At 43.4% G+C, this 17,677-nt stretch overlaps 1 protein-coding gene across 5 annotated transcripts in view; it reads left to right on the forward strand.

Moving 5' to 3' along the window:
- The window catches only part of ZNF827 (zinc finger protein 827), a 112,369-nt gene extending 95,691 nt beyond the window's left edge, over positions 1 to 16,678 (forward strand). For 2 of the 5 annotated variants that reach the window (XM_066318072.1, XM_066318073.1), the window contains 6 exons: positions 2,869 to 3,006; positions 4,550 to 4,721; positions 6,191 to 6,357; positions 9,275 to 9,466; positions 9,561 to 9,738; positions 12,537 to 16,678. In XM_066318072.1, coding sequence (XP_066174169.1) covers positions 2,869 to 3,006; positions 4,550 to 4,721; positions 6,191 to 6,357; positions 9,275 to 9,466; positions 9,561 to 9,738; positions 12,537 to 13,344 — 1,655 coding nt within the window. In that variant the 3' untranslated portion in view covers positions 13,345 to 16,678. Of the gene's footprint in view, positions 1 to 2,868; positions 3,007 to 4,549; positions 4,722 to 6,190; positions 6,358 to 9,274; positions 9,467 to 9,560; positions 9,743 to 11,021; positions 11,168 to 12,103; positions 12,268 to 12,536 lie in introns of those variants that run through there. The other 3 variants (XR_010743482.1, XR_010743483.1, XM_066318074.1) reach the window with 3 other exon arrangements.
- The last annotated feature ends 999 nt before the right edge of the window (positions 16,679 to 17,677 follow it).

A 17,677-nucleotide genomic window follows, 5' to 3' on the forward strand; every position in this document is an offset into this window, starting at 1 on the left:
GACTGCCTTGGAACGGGGCTTAGGGGTGCACAGAGAACTCTGTGCACAGCCCAGTGTTGTGGTCTTGGAGTCACTTCCCAAAAAACACCATTCCCTGGCATTCATTAGAGCCAGACCCAAGGAATGAATGTGGAAGTTGGCTCACATGACTCTTCGGGTCACTGGCAAGGTCAGGTGCCAGGCTCGTTCTGGGAAGATTTCTGGACCATAGTATGGACACAGAGCTCCAGTTTCCAGGATGCAGTCAAAGCTTGCCCAGAGGGTAGGATGGGTGGAAATAGGTGGTTTTCCTGGGAGCAGAGAAATTTCTCACAAGGTGCTGAGGCTCCTGTTGCAAGAGACCAGCTCTGGTTTGCCATGAGCAAGCTAAGAAGCTGCTGAATAGGAAAAGCACTTTGTTGCAAAGAGAAGATGCAGTCAAAAGGGAAGGAAGAAGCACTGTAGTTAGGACTCCAGAAATACATCTTTAAAGTAAACAGAAGTACTTTCAAAACACCTCAGTGTTCTCTTTTGCATCAGTGAAAAATATGCAGCTGCTTTGCAAGTGGACTGGCTGTCACCAGCTTGAGAGAATCAGAAAGCTGCTACTTTTCCAGCTCGCCAGGACAATCCCTCATAGGGAAGAGGATATGATATTTCTTTTTCTTAAAAGATAAAAGAGGGCTGATGACTAATACTGAAGTGAATTGTTAAGAGACTTATTTACTTAATTGAGCCTGCTTGTTTGGTACATGTCCCAATTAATTCATTTTTGTTGTGACCATATTGAAGCAACCTACACCCTTGTGACCCTCTCTTATAATTATTACTATTTTCCTCATTTGAAGCACTGTTTTGATTATGTACTCAAAAAACTCTGCTGAAGCATCTGTAGCACTACCACAGTCAGATTTTTCCATTGTTTGGAACTCAAGGATAGCAATAAAAAGAATCCTTCTTTATTGAAGTTTTTAGAGGTTATAGGTCACTTACAGCCCTTAGGGGATGTGGGACGTCCTCCTTTTTAATTTCACAGAATGAGTATTTTGAATAGGCAGAACTTGTTTTCTAACTAGAAATTCTTTTAAGAAAAATGTGTCGCTGGATGGTAGCACTCCGAGGTGGCTCAGAATTCCTCTGGTGTGAATATTGTTCATATTACAGGGTCACAGGAGAATGAAAGAGCAGTGGAGAAGGGGCTGGCAAGTATGGCCAGTCCTAAATTTGCTGAGATTGCTGTGTGGACTCTCTGCCCCAAATGAGGCATTGTTTTTGTTATTGCCTAAATTAAATACAATATTTGACAGCTCTTTGCCTAAACCACAGTGGAGTTTTCTGAAAAGCTCTCTGTGAAGGAGAGACTCTCTCAGCCTTGGTAATCACATCTGCAGTGGTAGCTGTCAGTGAGGGGCTGCCAGTACACGGGGAAGGTGTTTATTCCTCAGTGCTTCATGGGATGAAGGTTTTGCTGTTTGTGCCAAACTCCACCATGTTGACTTATGCTCACTACAATGTTTTTGAACTCCTGTCCCCGGCTCCTGTCCCCCCCATTTCCATGGAAATCCCAGCCAAGTGGTTTTCCTCCATCAGGGCATGTTCACACGCGCTGGTGGAGCTTGTTCTGGGCAGCAGTCCCAGAGGAGGTGTTGGTCTGGGGAAAGGTGCTCTGCCAGTGGCATCTTTCCTTCCAGTGGAACTAGAAGAGTTACACCAAGCCCTTTACTGCTGGCTGCTGTGTTTAAAAGTACCCTTATCATTCTGTGCACCTCCTACAACAGCAGTCCCTTCTTCTCAGGGAACAGGACCCTTGCGCAGGGTATTTCTTTTACTCAGGACTTGCTGATGTTCTTTCTCTTACTGCTTAAGTAGTACACTGCTTTCTCCTGTCTCTACTTGCATTTTGCTCCATTCTGTCCAAATCAAAACTGGCCATGCTTTCAACTTCTTGAAGCATTGTGTAACCTTTTTCCCTCTTCTTCATTCCCAGTCCCTTTCTCTTGACTTCCTTACAAAGTGCTTTCATATCTGTGCTCTATGCTCTGTGGGGTTTCTTTTTTTCTGTATTGCAGACTCTTTGTTCCTGAAACAATTAAAACCACTTACTAAAAGCTAATAGCTCACTCCAGGTCACAGTTTTTCAATGGCCTTCTAAGCTGCTGGGGATTTTGATGCCAGAGGACAGTAGTGCTGGGTAGAGCTTATCTTCAATGCCAGCCATATATTGGGGTGCAGTGTCCTTTTGTTTTAGTGTTTGTCTGAGTCATCTTCTGGTCTTCAGAGTCAGACTGCTCATGTGTGTGTAGATGTGGCACTTGAAAAGATGGCTTTAGTGATGGACCTGGGAGTGTTAGGTAAATGGGTGGACTTGATCTTAGAGATCTTTTCCAACCTAAATGATTGTATGATTCTATGTAGCAAAAATTCCTGCCTCAGTAGAAAGGAAACCATCTGAAAATCTTTATTCAGCCATGAATAATAATCTAGTGTTAGATAGACCATCTCAGACCAGGCTTCTTCATGCACCAGGCAAAGGTGGAAGACTGAAAAAGCCAAAGGAGTGGTTGTTCCACAAAACCATAATTAGAGGTTAATGTTCACTCTGCTCACTCTTGACTTTCTCTGTGTACATGATCTGGTTTAACTCTTTTGCTGTGCCTATGTCCAGAACACTTTGCCTCAGTGTTCTGCTTTAGAGTGTGCATGAAAGATGCTGTATGAGAGACTGATTTCCTTTCCAGCATTGGGAGTTTCCTTTCTAAATGAACTCATGTGCCAGATCACACAGCATGCCGCCAAAGTGCTGCATTTTATGTGACGCCTACAGGGCTCTACTGAATGAAACCTGCAAGTCTTCAGAGTTCTTAAGATGACTTTGTGTTTTTGGCATAGAAACAGAAAAGCTGGGGCTGGAGGTGGGAAATGGATTGCCATCTTGGAAATTTAATGACCAGCTGTTTCCCTGTGATGTGTGTGGAAAAGTGTTTGGTCGGCAGCAGACTCTGTCCCGGCATCTCTCACTGCACACAGGTAAGGCAGGGTTTACTGTGGTTGTCACAGCACTCGGGAATTCCGTGGGGTTTGTTTTAGGGGGCAGAAAGATGGTAAGGAGAGGAGTGTGTGAGCCATCCTTGGCTCACCTGGAGCAGAGCCAAGTGCAGGGACAGGACACAATGTCAGAGTGGGCTTAGGGAGTGAACATTTATTTTTTTCTGGCCTATGTGAAATTTCTCCTTACAAGACCTGTCAATTCAAGTTTGTCCAGGTTCCAGCACACCAGCTGTAAACAGCAACTGGTAACCAAGCTTGGTAGTGGAGTTCTGAAGAGAAGGCACAGCCTTGTTTTTATTTTTTTTTTTTAATATGGATTTGGGGTTTTTTGGACAGAAATATCATTCACCTGATGAACTTTTCAAGTGTCACTGAACAACAAAAGATTTGACCTTGGTGGTTTATGTCTGTGAAACTGAAAGGATTGAGTAACTCATTCATCTTTGCTCTCATCATACAGTTCTGAGAGGAACAGGGGCTGTTCTACCCCATATCAACTTTCTTAAAGTGAATCTGGTTCAAATCAGCTGAGACAAACAGAGGTTTTAAATGGAAGATGCACTCTGTCGGCCTGCTGAGGTGCACTGCACAGAATAACACTTGGAAGCAAGAATTTCCCATGTAGTGCTGAGAAATCCTGTTAGTACAATGCCAGTGTATGTTGAGCCATCCAGCAGAACCATCCTGAAAAGGCTTAGATGCTCCATGGTCTAGTGGGGTATCCTTAGTCCTAAGCTGCTTTATGGAATACTTTTCCCCTCACACTTGTAGCATTATATTTCAATTTTCCCTCAAAGGAAAAGGTTGTAAAAGCTGATGTAATGTTTGGTTATTTTAATCAACCCTTTGGAAAATTGTGTGCCTGGTGTACACAACGAAAACTGTGCAGCCAGGATCTAGAAATGATTAATTTAAAATGAAAAAGAATACTACTTAAAATTGTGAAGCATCAAAAACTCATAATGAATTAGTTTATTTTTTCATCTGTTCTTTGAGTGAGTTTTTCATTCATTTATTTTTAGAATTGGACTGACGATATACAGTGTTCCCCTTTCTCCTACCCTCAGATTTTAATACCAAACCATCAACTATCAGCTCTCTGTAAGCAATCACATGGACAGCCTCAACAGTAACTAAGTCAAAAAATTAAATAAAAGATGCTGGGTAGAGGAAGTAATTGTAGACTGTTGACCTGTTTCTCCACTGCCTTTGCTGCAGCTCCCAGAACAGCAGTTGCCCCAGTTTTCCAGTTTATAAAGTTTTATATTATCCGACTACAAATGGTAGAGCAAATTAAAAAAGCTTGCCCCAAACTACCTTCAAATTAGTTCAGGTTTGTTTTTTTTCCTGAGTAATTGCTGTGAACTCCTATAAACTTCTAAAATGTTGAGCTTCCAAGCTACCTCATCCTGAAAGCCACTTGGAGAAACCCAAATGAATGCACACTTGGTTACTGGCAGCTTTCAAAGCAGCCGACTTCAGACTGAGGTTTATGCTCACATCTTTCTGCTCCTTCTTTCAGAAGAGAGAAAATACAAATGCCACTTGTGCCCCTATGCTGCTAAGTGCCGTGCTAACCTGAACCAGCACCTGACTGTGCACTCGGTGAAGCTGGTGAGCACCGACACCGAGGACATCGTCAGCGCCGTCACGGCCGAGGGCAGCGATGGAAAGAAGCACCCTTATTACTACAGGTGAGCACCCAGACGAGGGCTGTGCACCACACATCGTCTCCTGTGCCTGCTGAGGACTGTGACAGGGCCACCCTTCTGCTGCTGTGGGGTTGGAGCCATGACTGAAGTATTTGTCTTGCTCATATCTGGCTTAGGATGAGCAGTGAACCCTGGCTGGCTGCTTCGTGCTGTTTGACTTGGCTGGCCATTGGGAAGGACTCAGGAGTTTGCTGTGGGCTTGGTTTTTTTTGGTGGCTTTGTGAGGCAGCTGGGCTCCTAGAAACCTCTCTAACTATTTAAGCAGTGTTCCTTTAGGTTTTGTGTTTGGAAATATCCCATCATGTGCACGGATTCACAGTGAATCTAAAGCCCGGTGCTTCCAGTTGCCTCGGTTTGTTCCCTTGTCTTCGGCCAAATCCATGAAATCAAATAGCTTAAAAGTGTTATCAAGAATTGTTATATCAATCTGCACATTTCCTCTGTTTGCTGAAGGTATACACATTCTGTGACCAACATGGTGAAGGAAGAAAACCTTCAGGAGAATTTCCCTGAAAAATTGAAAGGAATTGCCCAGATAAAATGGATATTTAGACATTCTTCTTGTTGTATGCACCGTTGTGCACTCTACAAACTGTGATGTGCACTCTAGTGGCCAAGCAGATTACCAAATCACTCTTACTTTGAGTCAAAGTGCCAAGAGCAGATTTAATTACAAAATCATAGAAGTAAGAAATAAATGAGACCTGCTGGATTAGATTATCTAGTACTTCCCCTTGGGAAAGCAAAATAGTGCCCTGGAGTATATGCCTTTTCCAATCTTTCTGGCTTGTTTTAAATGTTAATAGCCTAATCAAAGCAAGAGGAGGACTCTGCAAAGAAAGTTAAATTAAAGGGCCCTTTCCACTGCCTCTCAGCATCACTCTGTTTATGTGCTGGCTGCAAAATCTGTATCCCTGCTAATTATTTGCATAGCTGAAGACTGCCGTTTTCCAGTCAAGCATAAGAAATGTTTGAACCCATTTTTACTTGCTTACACTGAAACTGCCAGGCAGTTCTGCACAAGATCCCAGTTTGGCATGGGAACCATTCCAGGGCTCGAAAATCACTCCTGGAGTGTGCAGCAAGCTCTCTGTTTGTCAGTGTATCAGCTGTACTAAACATCTTGGCAAAGCTGCAGTGCCTCTTATTGCCCAAAGGAATCGGTTAGGTGATGCACAGCATCTGGAATCTGTAGTTTTTAATTAACTTTATGATTATTTAGCATCATTATAGCATGTACAGGATTGTTGCATTGTGCCTGCCCTTAATCACATTGGCATGGCCATCAGTTCAAAGGCAGTTCAGCAGACAAAAGAATTTTGCAGTTGAACACTGAGCAGCGAGGAAGTGCTGTGAGTTTCCTCTTGAAAATCTGGGGAAAGGCCACAGGCTTCTGTTTGTGGTTTGGTTTCTAATGTTTCTTTTACTCTTGAATTCCCTTCTGCCTGCAGCTGCCATGTGTGTGGGTTTGAAACAGAGATGAATGTCCAGTTTGTCAGTCATATGTCCCTCCACGTGGATAAGGAGCAGTGGATGTTCTCCATTTGCTGCACGGCGTGCGATTTTGTCACTATGGAAGAGGCAGATATGAAGGCTCATGTCAACAACAAGCACACAGGTGATGATCCCTCTCTCCCAGCTGCAGTGATCTCTCTCTTCCTTGCTTTTTAGGTGCAACCTTCACACTTCCCATTAGCACTCTGCTTTCACTGAAATGCTTGCTAATTAAGGCCTGATCTCTCAAAGTTGAAGTGAATTGGACTCCAGCCAGGCAAATAATCTGGTAGTGCAGATCAATTTTCAAGCTTAGTGAAATAAATGAAGGACTACTTAGCCCTTCTTCTTCCTATTCCCCTTACCCCTCAAATCCCCTCCCCTACTCGAGTCAGTCAAATATTTCATTTGTTTTTCTGGTTTACTATTTCATCAAAAGCCTGCTTTGACTTCGGCAATGATAAGGTGACTTTGAGGGCTAATTGTGCATACCTGGCTCTAAGTCTGAAATAAACATTATGTTGAGCTTTGCTCCTCGCTGTGTTTTCCCCCACAGTCCGTCAGTTTGGAATTTCACACTGATGTTTAGTTGACACTGTGATTCAGCAATACCATAAATGTACTTTATATTAAATAGCAGAACAAGTCGTGCTCACCCTCTGGTCCTGCTCACTTAATAGCCAAGGATAAGAGCAATAGCAGTTTTCAAACAAGCTCCATATGCTTAGTCCAGCTAATGAAGTCTGGCATAATATAAGGAGAAGAAAATTGGAATCCTTTTCATTAATTTCTCTTATAAGACCAAGCAGAAGCATTTTTGCTGCCACAAACTACTCATAGTTGGATTTGCAATACAGAACCTGATTGCATCCAGTACAACTTTTCCCATCACTAAATTGCTTTTCTTGTCCTACCAGGAATAAAATTGGGAAAACAGGAGGGATGAAGAAGAAGGGAGAGAAGAATACAATTGGTTGTGTTCACAGATACATAAGTTAAATGGAACTACAGAAATATGAACTACTGGAAAGCTCTCGAGGGATTTTATGCCAGCATAGCTCTCAGCACTGCTTCACTTCATAAAGAGGAGTTAAAGGCAAATGAGAAACGCCACCCATAGCCATGTGAAAAGCCTCAGAGCTCAAAAGTGAGCTGTGCTCTGCTGTATTTTCCTATTGTGGCTAAAAGACTCAAACTGCTACTTGTCCTTTGAAGATAGGCAAAACCCCCTTGTTCTTGCTTCGCCCTGCCCAACTGAGCCCCTCAGCTGGTGATTCAGCCAAATGCTCACACATATGGCAAATACAGAGTAAAAAATAGAATGGGTTTTCTGGGTCACTTGACTCCAGTTCCATATCCTGTGATGTTACCAGGTCATAAGGGGACTGTTTGTGAGGATATGGCATATGCCTTCAAAGAAGTATCATTGTTTTAAACAAACTATTTTGAGAGACAGGCAGCTGTAGACTTTCTTGCATTAAAGGTTAGGGACCTTTTTAAAATCTGCGGTGTGTGTCGTAGTGATAATCAGAATACACATACATTGTTCTCTATCTGAAACAGCAGTCTGCCTTTTCCTCCCTCCACCTTTCATCCCTCCTTCCACACTATTTATTCCCTTAGTACATTTCTGAAAAACAACATTCTCCCCTCTAAATGTACACTGAGCCTTTTCCTGTATGGAACACAGTTTTCCTGCTGTACCAATCCCTCAATGCATATGTTCCTGTTGGAAGCCCTGCTCTGGACACATGCAATCACAGCTGTACATGCTGAAATGAAATAAGCAGTGGTGGCAGTGCAAACCAGCAGCAGCTACTGGGAATAGGTCACACAATAACGTTCTGTGATCACATTTACCTTCTTTGAAGACTCCCCAACACTGATTGCTCAGATTCATCCCCTGTTCTGCTCAAATTCTACTTTTGTTTTCCTTGACTGTTTCCAACCTAAGCACTTCTCATTTGTAGCAAAAATTCTTGTTACTGGCCCTTCAGGTCATAACCTTGTTCTCTGTGCTATTAAATTTCATTCCATTTGTATTACTCTTGTCCCCAAGGTCAGTGAACCTTTCTGTATGATATCCAGTCATCCTCCCTGTTGGCAGCTCGGGTCATCAGATTTCATTAGTGCATTCCTATGTTTTTATCTTAAAGGTGCCACTCATCAGTTTAAAGTTAAGTACACAGGTGCTGGTGTTTGCAGAGGCCTTGATCAGGGGATTGTGTCACATGGAGAATTTGAAGTTTTAGTGAAGTCTCCTTTTAACACAGCTCTCATTGAACCAGGACATGGGTGGGAGGGAATAATTTGCCCATCCCTGGCTCATGGCAGTTCTCATATGGGAACTCTCCCTCTTGTTCAGTTCTAGTGTGTGATGGGGTCTGGGATTTGGACTTCATACATTTATTGCACACAAAAGCCATCTCTGATGCTTTCTTTCTTTCAAAAAGAAGCTTTATCTCTAGGTCCAGTTAAATGACATGCTTTTCAATTATCTTTGGAAGGAGATCCTCATCAAAACATATAAATCTTGAGACCATGCTGTTGCCTCTTCACTGATTACAGAGAACACTCTTCAGTATAGTGAGGGAGATTATTCTCCTTTGCCCTTCATCCCAAATTTACTCACTGGACCCACACAGATGGAAGGGTGAGGGACATTTAGCTGGGATTAGTAGGTACTTTTGGTTTCTGCCCCTCAAACCTACAGAAATTCTGTTTCCTTTCTGAGTGACAAGCTTTTGAATCCAGAGTAATCAAATTGTTTTCTTAAGGTTTTTTTCAGTCCAGTAATGAGGTAGAACTGCACAATCCCTTCCCCTACCGTCACAGAAACACTCAATTGCAGGATAAACTGAGAGATGTACTGTGGTTAAGCAGTAACAAAAAAAAGAAGGAGGCCCAACAATGTTTTTTTATCAATTAATTTCAGACTTGTTTTGAATTAACTTTGAATTTAAGTACTTCCTGAAGTTTAGAACAGAATCATGGCGACTCCATCTAATCTGCTGAACTAGTTATTGCTCTCTGTTTTTCAGCTGAGGAGAGGAAAACACCCAGTGAATCTAACAGTCCATCTTCATCTTCGCTGTCAGCACTGAGCGACTCTGCCAACAGCAAAGAAGATGCAGATATAACCCCAAAAAACAAGGGTTCAAACAACCTGCTGGTCATTTCTGTAGTGCCTGGTAGTCAGAGCTCAGTGAACACTGAAGAGAAGTCAGAGAAAGGTAAAAAATTTGTTTAACAAATACAAACTCACACTCTCTATGTAGTCAATCTGGCCACAGTGTAAGGACTAAGTCTTCCCGTTCTATTTTTCAGTCTTCGAATGTGTTTTCTGTAACTTTGTCTGCAAAACAAAAAATATGTTTGAGCGTCACCTGCAAATCCACCTGATCACACGGATGTTCGAGTGTGATGTGTGCCACAAGTTCATGAAGACACCTGAGCAATTACTGGAGCACAAGAAATGCCACACTGTCCCCACCGGTGGGCTCAAGTAAGGAAAGCAAGTACACAAACTTTTACTGTGTTCAGCACCTTAATACTGTGGGGATAGGACAAAAGGAGGTCAATCAGAAAAGGTTGGTTAACTAATAATCTAGATTTGGGGCTTCCTTGTATTTAGATGACCCAAGATGTCCTTGAGGCTTGAATCATTACAGCGGATTGGTAACCTAGCAGTAGAGGAGCTGTAACAAACTGTAGTCCTTTCCCTGTTCAAGTCAAAGAGGAGACAGTATGTGATGGGTCCTACAGGGAATGAGGCAGTAGAGCTTTTGTCAGAATAAGGATTTTTTTCCAAGGTATCAGAGCAAAAAGAAGCACCCAGCACAGGCTCTGTTTTTCCCCTGGCTCAAAGAAACTAAATCCTGTACAGCCTCTGCAACTAGGTATGAAGTTACAACCTTAAAGGCTATAGCCTTTGTATACTCAAGTCCAAAGCCTGCAAGAATTAATAACTTGGATGCTCTCTGCTTTGTTTGCATGGCCCACTACAATCACTATTGTATAAATTAACAGAGTAATAAGAGTCTTTTAAGATAAAAGCGCTTTGGTTTTGGCTGGGGTGGTGTCCTTTAAGGTCTTTTGGTGTAGAGCAGTGTTTCTAGAGAATGAGTGTGCCCTTACGTCACAGTCAGACCCCTGAGGGAAGGAGGGACTGCTGGGGCCACATGCTTGCTCTCTGGGCAGGCAGTGCGATGTTATGAAAGAGGCACGTCCCTGGTCTCTGTCTGGTCCAGCTGCTGCAGGAAAAAAGGCTGGAAGCACTGGGAGCCCAGCTAGGGTTGAGCACAGGGCTGCCAGCCTCTGCTGCTGCTGCTGAGCAGCCCGATGTGTGCGGTGCTGCGGCTGGGACAGGGGAGCGCACCACGCTCAGCCTCACCGCGGGCGGCTCCCGGTGTGCGCTGCAGCTTTGGAAAACTGGTCCTGTTTGCCAGGCAGCCTCTGGTCTCCGGCTCAGTAGTTCCACAGACTGAGGTCTGTGGTCACTTGAGATGGGATGACTGAAACTGGGAAGAAGACCAGACTGAGAAACAAGCAGTGTGTCAGAACGACGGGATGTCTGCCTCGGACATACAGACCAGTTGTCTAATGCGCATTTGGTTTAAGCTGCATAAAATCTGTTCTATTTACCAAGGAAAAACCGTGACCATAATATGACTCAAGTCTTCCCCACAGAATGAGTTTCTCAGTCTATATTCCTGCCCAACTCAAGTAATAATTAGGTTCTTTGAAAGCTGCATCTAAGAAAAAGCTCTTGATTTATTTTTTTTTAAGGCATCCAGAAGAGCCTGAAGAGATCTAAGTAAATTGTATTTTTCTGTCTCCTGTTTGCTGTGGGGGAAGAGAAAAAAAAACATGATTCTTCCAGCTCCAGGTCAAAATCTGAGATTCTGATCCAGAGAGCACCCAGCCCAGGAGAGGTATGTGTGCACTGACAGCCAAGTCCTCTGGTGAAAGAGATAATCACATTAGAAGCCTCAGTGACAGGCTCCCTCTCTGGATCAGAGTACTTGATGTGCATCATGAATTGTGTCCAGGTGTTTTAGTATCTCTTTGTCCTCCTGTTATTACTCACTTTCCTCAAAAATCTCTTGATTAACTTGTAGAATAATATTATACCTGTACGTGCAATCATATGTAGTGAGGAGAACACACATAGGGAGAATCTCATCTTAGAAATTATCCAGAGTGTCAGAACACAATTAGCAGACCTGCCAAGCAGTGAATGCAGATGTGTGGCAGCTAGGGATGTTAGAAGACAGTAGCCAGCTGCCTTAGTTGTAAGTTTTTATCCAGCCCTGCTCTCTGAGCTCACCAGTTCCATGTGGAAGGTGCGTGCTTGGTTCAATACAGCAGAGATCCCTGGCAGGGAGCTGTCCCCACCAACTTCCTCTCAGCTGCACCAAGCAACAGTGGGTGTGTTTTGGGTTTGGTGGGTGGCCAGGCTTGTTCAGCGTGCAGCTTGGGCTTCTTTCCAAACTTCCATAATTCCCTCCTCTACCCTTCTCAGCCCCTCCTGGCTCAGGAACTGGGGTGAGGCCCTTTGCCATGTCCCCCCCAGGCCGGACGCTTGCTGCTGTGAGGAAGCAGAACCCACATCCTGTTCCTACACAGGAGCAATTCCTGCCACGGCAGAGGTGGCTGTAGGTAAACACTGCCAAGCACACCCCCCTTTCAGCATGGTTAGCTCATCTCCCAGAAATGGGAGTCCCTACAAATCGTCCTAGCAGGCTGGCTTTCAGCTCCTCCTAGCAGGATACCCAGCAAGCTTATTGTTCAAGGTCACAGAAAAGGGAATTCCTAAGCTTTTGCTGTACGTGTGGTATTACAAGTTTATTCCATCTTTACTTAAACAGCTGTTTTCATACTCATCTGTAAACACTCACTTTAAACCACTTCTTAATGGAAAAAATGGCCAAAGTGACTTCGTGCAAACACTAGGAATCGTTACACAAAGTACCTGTGCATCAGTCACCCACCCTGCACTCCCCGGCCTGCTTTGGGGGAAGACCCCATCAAGGTAAGCCAGAAGGTTAAAGGGATGCTCCTTCTGAGTGAATCAGTGTTTTCCTAGGAATGCCATTAAATGAGCAAACCTCCTCTAAAGCAGAGATATGTCAAGGTGAACCAGATATTGGAAAGAGGCTTCCTAGGGAGAACCGAGTGCCTTTTTCTCCTCCTTAGTAGGTCAGAAAGGGGCTGAGTGCCAGGGTTAAAGCAGGAACACGGGTCTGCCAGCTGAGTGACTCCTCTTCTCTTTGTCCCTGCCCTTCCTTGCTGTGTTGCCAGGTGCCCGTTCTGCATCTACTCCACGAACCGCCCCGCAGCCATGGAGTGCCACCTGAAGACTCACTACAAGATGGAGTACAAGTGTCGGATCTGCCAGACAGTGAAAGCCAACCAGCTGGAGCTGGAGATGCACATCCGAGAGCACCGCCTTGGCAACCATTACAAGTGTGACCAGTGTGGCTACCTGTCCAAGACGGCCAACAAGCTGATCGAGCACGTGCGTGTCCACACCGGCGAGCGCCCTTTTCACTGTGACCAGTGCAGCTACAGCTGCAAACGCAAAGACAATCTCAACTTGCACAAGAAACTGAAGCACGCTCCGCGCCAGACCTTCAGCTGCGACGAGTGCCTGTTCAAGACTACCCACCCTTTTGTCTTCAGCCGCCACGTGAAGAAGCACCAGAATGGGGACTGCTCCGAAGAGGAGAAGAAGGGCCAGTATTCAGCCTCCAAGGAAGCCAGTCCGCTCCTACCAGTGAACAGCTCCAGGAACCTTCTGTCCCCCCTCTCAGTCATGTCTGCCTCCCAGGCTCTGCAAACAGTAGCTATGTCAGCTGCGCACGGCAGCGGCGCAGAGCCGAACCTGGCGGTGAAAGCCTTGGCCATCAACGGCACTTCCCTGTGCTTTGATAAATACTGGAACTCAGAGTTTGCCCACCTTATTCCTTTAACGATGTTTTTCCCCAAAAACCACTACGATCTCACATTCCATCCACCCAGACCTCAGACTGCACCGGCAGGTGCCTCTTCACCTAAACACTCCTTCCTTGCCTACCTTGGACTAACAGAAAGGGCAGAAACTGTCTGAGGGCAGTTGAATTCTGTACCAAAAATCCCCCAACAGACCCAGCAGGTTATACGTTGCTGCAAAACGTAGCCCCAAGAGGTAACGAACACTTGTACTATATCATTAGTAAGGTTTAGCAAATGGCTCTGTGTGTATACTTATTGCATTGACATGAAAGCTGCTTTATTAAATCTCCAAGAGGTGACCTACTGCATACTTCTACCTTCAGAGGCATGTTCCCAGTACTCTTATCTAAGAAACTATTTTGTCTTGTTAAGCTGAAAAAAAAAAAAAAAAAAAAGAGTGTCCTTATTGGCAATCAGCACTTGTAAGATGACATATTGATGCATTTTATTTTTGGGCTTTGTGTGCGTGCGGGTGTGTGGGAGAGAGGCTGCCTGTAGTGTGCCATGACATTGCTTTTGCACATCCCTTGGATTGGCTTATTAACCATCTTTCTTCTCCCCTTTTCACACTCACTCCCTGCCTTCCCCCCGCCTCCCTCCGAGTTGTACAGCTGCCGAAGGAGGGATGTCTGGGCCGGGACAGGGGGAGAACTGGTGCATTATTTCAGTGCTGTTTGCAGCTTCCTTTACTCGTTTGATGCCTTGTGTTCAATTGTCCAGGTTTGAAGATTTGGGATAGAACTGGTGAGGAAAAAAAAGTTGCTTTCAGCACTGCAGGATGAGAGCATGACAATGACAAAAGTGTGTATATCCACACACACATGCAGTGTGTGCAGCCTACACACCCACACAGCAGGCCCAATTCTCAGCTCTAACACAGGTGTGATAAACACCTGCCTCTGGGCCACAGCATACATCTTTTGTTTTAAAAGGGCATATAAATATTATATATATACTGTATTATGCAGTGGTTACCTTTTCGTTTGCAGGAACAACTTGTATAACTAGAATTCTATAGTGGGAAAAAAAAAATCCAACAAGGGGATTTAAAAAAGGGTATGGATAAATTCTGGGTATAAATACTCAGACTAAAAAAAAAGGCAGTTTTGCACAGTGCTTTAGTCTTGCACTAGTTTCTCACTTGCAAAAAAAAAAAAAAAAAAGGAAAAAAAAACAAATTGTGGGCTGAAGTTAATAAGACTGTTTATTTGAAAAGGTACCAGTAACTTCTTTGAAATATAAAGCTATAAAAAGATGCTTTTGGAACCATAAAGTTCTCTTTTATACCCTAAGTGTTTCAACTGTACTTGCAAATTTAACAGTCCTCTCGCTCCCCTCCATGTCATCAATAATACTTTATCCCTTTCTGTTGATGGCAGATAGAGTGTGTCCTGCTAGGAAGCTAACTTTGTACTTATTTAATGCTCCTACTTGTGGTCATTAAAATGACATGTTATATGTAGCACTTTATTGCAGGAAGAAGCAAATGCAGATTGGTTGTATAACCTTTGTTAATCTCAAAATGCCAAGAGTGATCTTAATACAAGAGAAGCTAACTGACTGTTAATTGATTTCTGTTCCTTAGACAATTTAGTATGTGGGAAGAAAGATTGGGATTAAAAGCACTCTGTTTTACAATTGGAAGTATAAAGTGTGAAGCATTTCAAAATGATCATGTGACATGCAGGAATGCCTTCATACTGAATTACTGTTTTCCATGGTGTCTCTCTTGGATTTGGATCTGGGCTGTCTTTTTCCAGCTATTGGAACTGTCTGACCTAGCTTTTGCCACAGTCCCCTCCCTGTCCCTTGGCCAAGCCACTGTAGGAGGTGCCCTGATTCACATTTTTCATGCTGCCTACTCACCCTCGTGCTGTCCTGAAGGAACTTCCTCTGCAGGTTGTTGTGGGGTGGGGGGATCCAACCACCCTTGTTTGTGACAGCAGGAAAGCAACAGCCCAGTTCAGGAAGGCATTTCTTGTCCACAAGGGCTCTTAGCCATAAGGACAAGCAGAAATGTAACTCAATCTTCATTAGTTCTTAAATGAAGCTTGTGTAGAAAGACTTTCTGGATGCAAAACTTGCATCACTTTAACCTATTTGCAAGATTCCTACATTTGTTTTGTACTGAGATGGCCAAACATCCTCCACTGTCATGACCAAATTCTTCCTGTTAGTGGAGGACTTCCTAATCTGCACACTCCTGTTACCATACTGGAAGCTAGTTAGAAGGGGGAAACATCAAAAACCAGAGCAGGTTATCATTTGGCATTATTAATGACAGGACAGAGAAGTCTCACCATTTGTTCACATTCCAGCAGTTTTGGTTCTAATGAGCACTTGGCGGTTCTGTCTGTGCAGTGAAGAAAACCCATCTGCTCCAAACTGCATGTAAACCTTTGTAATGTAAACCACTTACCCAACTCGGGGCCCTGCTCTCCATGCTTTACTCCAGCAGAGCTCCTGCTCACACCTCCCTGAGAGTACAGACAAAAGAGAAAATACTGTGCTGGTAAGTACTTAGAGCATAAAACAGTTACTATCTCGACAGCATGAAATCTGCAATGTGTATCCAGCAGCTCTACCAGTTCTGTGAAACACTCCCCACATCTCTGACCACACCACAGAAAACCAAACACTCCCCAGTCAAAAAGCTTGTTTTTCACACCAACTACAGGTAAAGTACAGCTGCCCAGGAGGAAGAGGAAGAAGGAGGAAGGTTGTAACAGTAGGCCACTGTATCTAAACTAAATGGCCATTTAAATGGGGCTGGAACTTCCAAGAATGAGCTGCCCACATGCAACCGCCACGTGTTTTGACCATGTTCCACTGCACCAGTATCTGACCTGGCAAAGTTTAGTGTACCTGGGAAATTTGTTTAGCACTTTGGAAAGGATAAACTCATTCTTTCTGGCAAGTTATAGAAGTTTTCTCTGTAAGGAAAAGTGTGTTAGGAGGTTTTTATTTTTTTAAGAAAAAAGAATACACTATTTATCAGAGCTCTTGCATATTAAAATAATTTGTTTGCAGTTCAATACTAAAGACAGGAATGTTCTCCAGAGGTTCCCCCTACTGATGAATGACCAACAGTTCTGATAAATTCCCCCCACCATAAAGGTAATTTCGTACTGGTTTTCACTATGCATTCTTTCATGAAAGCTGGCGTGTTTTTCCTTTCAGTAAGTAATTCAGTTCTCAGCACTTTTTTCTTTCTTTCTTTCTTTCTTCCTTTTTTTTTTTACTTGTTGTATTATGTTCAAATATCATTCTGTCAAGGTTTGTGTACATTAATAAAAATTTGTATTGTATAAAGCTTTTTGCATTATAAGGCTGTACAGGGTCATTTTGACAGTAACTGGTATATTTCTTTGCATCTTATGTTGCATTGCCAATTTCTAGTGTATCCAGTTTGGAAGTACAATATACTCTAATTAAAAAGGTTGGCTATATTCTGGTTTCTTTTGGTTTTCCTTCCTCTCTTTTTTTCACCTTAAATATATTTAGAATTGATTCGGAGGAAGGGGGAAAGGTTTCTCCTACAAGACAAGAAGATAACATCTTCCCTTTCTTTCCTTCTTATCAATGATATTAATCTTCAATTTTGAAGTTGAAGAGGAAAGCTCTGGCTCTCACTCCTGATGAAGAAATACAGCAAATAGTCCTAGGACAGCTCCAGGACTTCACTCTGAGGACTCTGTGCTTGTAGCAACCTTCCAGGTCAGTTCTGCAGGGGGGTAATTACTCTTCTGGACACTCTGCTCAGTCATGCATTCCAAAAAAATCAGATCCTTATTAGAATAAGGCAGCCGAGACTCCGTGTGCTCCGTGCGGGAAAAGCCAGTGCTTTACTCACAGCCCTGATTTTATACAGTTGTCACAGACCTCGTGTGCAGCACCTGTTGGCTGGTAGCTTTCTTACTACTGCACTGTTCGGGCACAAGGGGATTCGTGTGTGTGTGCTGAGATTCAGGTTGTTTCCATTTTTCCTGGAGGGGTTCTCCTGGAACAGATCTTACTGTTTCCACAGGCACTTTTCAGCCCAGGAATAGGTGGTTGTGTTAAGGAACCTTTCAGACCAAGATTGGTTTTTCAGGGGGAACTTGTAAATTGCTTAGCTGCACTTAGAAGAGATGCCAGGCCAGCTGTTAATTTAATAGAGCAGGCCTGATTTTATGAGGCCTTTCTTTTATAATTCTTCTACCTGTCACAGCATCTCTCCATTTTTTATTAATTTAAAAAGCTCAGATGTTCTGATGTTAAAACAACTTGCATCTTACTAAGGCTATTACCAGCTATCTATTAAATACTGGACAAGAGACATAAAAAACTGATTAGAATCAACAAAATTTACTAAATCTAATCATGTCACTAACAGGGGGCCTTGCAGCATGAGAAAAATAAAAATACTGTCCAGTATCTCTGGGAAATTGAGATAAATGACCATTGTT

Source organism: Sylvia atricapilla, chromosome 4 (assembly GCF_009819655.1).
Source record: "Sylvia atricapilla isolate bSylAtr1 chromosome 4, bSylAtr1.pri, whole genome shotgun sequence".
NCBI classification, from domain to species: Eukaryota; Metazoa; Chordata; class Aves; order Passeriformes; family Sylviidae; genus Sylvia; species Sylvia atricapilla.